The sequence below is a fragment of the Heteronotia binoei genome, chromosome 9 (genome assembly GCF_032191835.1).
Source record: "Heteronotia binoei isolate CCM8104 ecotype False Entrance Well chromosome 9, APGP_CSIRO_Hbin_v1, whole genome shotgun sequence".
NCBI classification, from domain to species: domain Eukaryota; kingdom Metazoa; phylum Chordata; class Lepidosauria; order Squamata; family Gekkonidae; genus Heteronotia; species Heteronotia binoei.
The window spans coordinates 125,745,387-125,749,451 of record NC_083231.1 but is presented as its reverse complement, the minus strand read 5'-3'; the positions used below and the strand labels follow the sequence as shown (position 1 = coordinate 125,749,451).

At 58.7% G+C, this 4,065-nt stretch overlaps 1 protein-coding gene across 4 annotated transcripts in view; it reads left to right on the top strand.

Moving 5' to 3' along the window:
- SFXN5 (sideroflexin 5) overlaps positions 1 to 1,794 on the top strand; it is a 120,504-nt gene extending 118,710 nt beyond the window's left edge. For 3 of the 4 annotated variants that reach the window (XM_060246106.1, XM_060246104.1, XM_060246103.1), the window contains one exon: positions 1,551 to 1,656. In XM_060246106.1, the coding sequence (XP_060102089.1) occupies positions 1,551 to 1,628 (78 nt within the window). In that variant the 3' untranslated portion in view covers positions 1,629 to 1,656. Of the gene's footprint in view, positions 1 to 1,550 lie in introns of all 4 variants that reach the window. The other variant, XM_060246102.1, reaches the window with a different exon arrangement.
- Positions 1,795 to 4,065: the final 2,271 nt, after the last annotated feature.

Sequence of the window (4,065 nt, the reverse complement as noted above, 5' to 3'; positions counted from 1 at the left end):
TTCCCCTTTCCCTTTCCCTTTCCCTTCCCCTTTCCCTTTCCCTTCCCCTTTCCCTTTCCCTTTCCCTTTCCCTTTCCCTTTCCCTTCCCCTTTCCCTTTCCCTTTCCCTTTCCCTTTCCCTTTCCCTTTCCCTTTCCCTTTCCCTTCCCCTTTCCCTTTCCCTTCCCTTTCCCTTTCCCTTTCCCTTCCCTTTCCCTTCCCCTTTCCCTTTCCCTTTCCCTTCCCTTTCCCTTTCCCTTTCCCTTTCCCTTTCCCCTTCCCCTTTCCCTTTCCCTTTCCCTTCCCCTTCCCCTTTCCCTTTCCCTTCCCCTTTCCCTTTCCCTTTCCCTTTCCCTTTCCCTTTCCCTTCCCTTTCCCTTTCCCTTTCCCTTTCCCTTCCCTTTCCCTTTCCCTTTCCCTTTCCCTTTCCCTTTCCCTTTCCCTTTCCCTTTCCCTTTCCCTTTCCCTTTCCCTTTCCCTTTCCCTTTCCCTTTCCCTTTCCCTTTCCCTTTCCCTTTCCCTTCCCCTTTCCCTTTCCCTTCCCTTTCCCTTTCCCTTTCCCTTCCCTTTCCCTTCCCCTTTCCCTTTCCCTTTCCCTTCCCTTTCCCTTTCCCTTCCCCTTTCCCTTTCCCTTTCCCTTCCCCTTTCCCTTTCCCTTCCCCTTTCCCTTTCCCTTCCCTTTCCCTTTCCCTTTCCCTTTCCCTTTCCCTTCCCCTTCCCCTTTCCCTTTCCCTTTCCCTTTCCCTTTCCCTTTCCCTTTCCCTTTCCCTTTCCCTTCCCTTTCCCTTTCCCTTTCCCTTTCCCTTTCCCTTTCCCTTTCCCTTTCCCTTTCCCTTTCCCTTTCCCTTTCCCTTTCCCTTTCCCTTTCCCTTTCCCTTTCCCTTTCCCTTTCCCTTTCCCTTTCCCTTCCCCTTCCCCTTCCCCTTCCCCTTCCCCTTCCCCTTTCCCTTTCCCTTTCCCTTTCCCTTTCCCTTTCCCTTTCCCTTTCCCTTTCCCTTTCCCTTTCCCTTTCCCTTTCCCTTTCCCTTTCCCTTTCCCTTTCCCTTCCCCTTCCCCTTCCCCTTCCCCTTTCCCTTTCCCTTTCCCTTTCCCTTTCCCTTTCCCTTTCCCTTTCCCTTTCCCTTTCCCTTTCCCTTTCCCTTTCCCTTCCCCTTCCCCTTCCCCTTTCCCTTTCCCTTTCCCTTTCCCTTTCCCTTTCCCTTTCCCTTTCCCTTCCCCTTCCCCTTTCCCTTTCCCTTTCCCTTCCCCTTCCCCTTTCCCTTTCCCTTTCCCTTTCCCTTCCCCTTTCCCTTTCCCTTTCCCTTTCCCTTTCCCTTCCCTTCCCCTTCCCCTTCCCCTTTCCCTTTCCCTTTCCCTTTCCCTTTCCCTTTCCCTTTCCCTTTCCCTTTCCCTTTCCCTTCCCCTTCCCCTTTCCCTTTCCCTTTCCCTTTCCCTTTCCCCTTCCCTTTCCCTTTCCCCTTCCCTTTCCCCTTCCCTTCCTCCTTCCACGGGTGGCCCAGCCAGGGTCTGGGGACAAGGCTGCCTTCCGGCTGCCAGTCTTGACGTGGCCTCTGCTTCTTTCTCTCTTGCAGATCGAGACGTGGCGCCTGGAGCCAGAGATCGCCCGAGCCACGGCCAGCAAGACGGTGGTCTACAACAAGGGGCTGTGAGGCTGCGTGGCAGGAAGGGGGCGAGGGCGATGGGGCACCCCCACAAGGGAAGGGAAGGGAAGGTGCGGGGGGGGGGAGAGGTGAATACGAGCCCGGCACCGCAACACAGCTTGGCACTCGTAACATATTCCCACCGTCAAGAGCTGAGAGTAAATTAACACTTGCTGAGACGCGGCATCTCACGTTGGTCGAAAAGATTAATATTTAAAGTTTTAAATTAGTGACAGTAACAGCCAGATGCAGGGATGGGAGGGGGCTGCGAGCTGAGAGGGGCCTCCTCCCTCTGCAGAGGAGCGGCAGTGGCACCTTTCCCTGCGCCTGCCGGGGCGGCCCCCTTCGCTGGGTGCCAGGAGCAGGAGGAGCGGCTGCTGGGCACTTTCCTTGCCAATGCCAAGGCGAGAGAGAGCGGTGCCACAGGAACCCGCCCTTGCTGCATGGATCAGGCCTGGAGATGGGGTGGGGGGCTTTGGTCTCTCTGCAAAGGGGGCCAACCAGCCTGCGCCTCTTCTGGGGGGGTGTTCCCCAGGGACCTTGGCCACAGCAGCAGCCCCTTGAGAGCTTGCCAGAGCTGCCGGGGGTCCAGGGGGAGAGACCAGGAGCCCCACCCAGGCAGGCAGAGGGCTTGGGAGCTTTCTGGCCCCATGCTTTCCACCCTGTTTCTCCCCACATGGTGTGTGGGCTCTCTCCGCCCCTGCAGGCCGCCTCTCGCTTTGTCCCCCTGGCTTTCCTGGGTGCTTGGCTCCTGGATGCTACAGAGTGTGGACAGGAGAGGGGGCCACGGGGGCTAGAAGAAGGGCACTGCCTGAGCCTGGAAGCTGTGTGGTGCAGCCCCCTTTCCCACTGGAACCCCCCCACACACACACACACACACTGCACTGGCTCTGAGAGCAACACTGCCCCCCCTTGCCAAACCACTCTGCCGAGTGACACCCCTGGAGGGTCCCTCCTGAAGAGCAGAGCAGCTCAGGATTGCATCTCCAGCAGCAGACGCTGCACTGTCTGGCAAGGAAGGAAGGGGCTGGATCAGTTGGAGCCCAGGAGGGCTGGCACACGGGCACTTGGCCCCCAGTGCCCCAAAGGACATCGAGCCAGCAGTAGCCACACCCCGCCTAGGCCCAGGGGCTCATGAATTGCGCCCCCCCAGCACAAAAGGCCTCTCGGTTGGTCTGTGGGGGGGGCTGCCCAGGCGCTTCTCCTTCCCCATAATTGGGGGGAGCCCCTTCCCTTCCCCTCCCCTCCCCTCTGCAGCTAATCAGGAGGAGGGGAGCCTCTCTAGTTTTTAATTAGGAGCTCCGCAGCTAATTGATTTCTTGGGTGTGTTAATTAAGGAATAATGAGGAGCAGGGAGCAGCAGCGCCTTCCTTCCAGCCCCAGAGCAGAGGGCCAGGAGGGCTCCGGAACCTCTCGGGTTCAGCCCCAAGGAGGAGGGCGGGCCAGCTGGGGAAGGGGGGAAGACTCCAGGCCCTCCAGAGCAGGGCGGGAAGGCCCACCACCACCAAGAGGCATCTCAGAGCTCCCCCCGCCCACCAACCAAAGCAGCTGGCTGGAAGGAAGGAAGGAAAGAGCCCCAGGGGTGAAGGGTTGCTTGGCAGCCCCTGTGAACTTGGGGGTCAGAAGCCTAAGAGCAGCCAACTGGCCAGAAGGCCTCACCTTCTTCTGCCGGAAGGGCCAACAACAGGGCAGAGAGGCCGAGGCCTTCCCCTGAGAATAACCTCAGAAGAGCCCTGCTGGGTCAGACCAGGGAGGGTCCATCCAGTCCAGCCTCCTGCCTCACACAGTGGCCAGCCAGTTCCCCTGGAGGGCCAACAACAGGGCAGAGAGGCCGAGGCCTTCCCTGAGAAGAACATCAGAAGAGCCCTGCTGGATCAGACCAGGGAGGGTCCATCTAGTCCAGCCTCCTGTCTCACATAGGGGCAACCCAGTTCCTCTGGAGGGCCAACAACAGGGCAGAGAGGCCGAGGCCTTCCCCTGAGAAGAACCTCAGAAGAGTGCTGCTGGATCAGACTACGGAGGGTCCATCTAGTCCAGCCTCCTGTCTCACACAGGGCCAACAACAGGGCAGAGTGGCCAAGGCCTTCGCCTGAGAAGAACCTCAGAAGAACCCTGCTGGGTCAGACCAGTGAGGGTCCATCTAGTCCAGCCTCCTGTCTCACACAGTGGCCAACCACTTTCTCTGGAGGGTCAAGAACAGGGCAGAGAGGCCAAGGTCTTCCCCTGAGAAGAACCTCAGAAGAGTGCTGCTGGATCAGACCACGGAGGGTCCATCTAGTCCAACCTCCTGTCTCACACAGGGCCAACAACAGGGCAGAGTGGCCAAGGCCTTCCCCTGAGAAGAACCTCAGAAGAACCCTGCTGGATCAGACCACGGAGGGTCCATCTAGTCCAGCCTCCTGTCTCACACAGTGGCCAACCACTTTCTCTGGAGGGTCAAGAACAG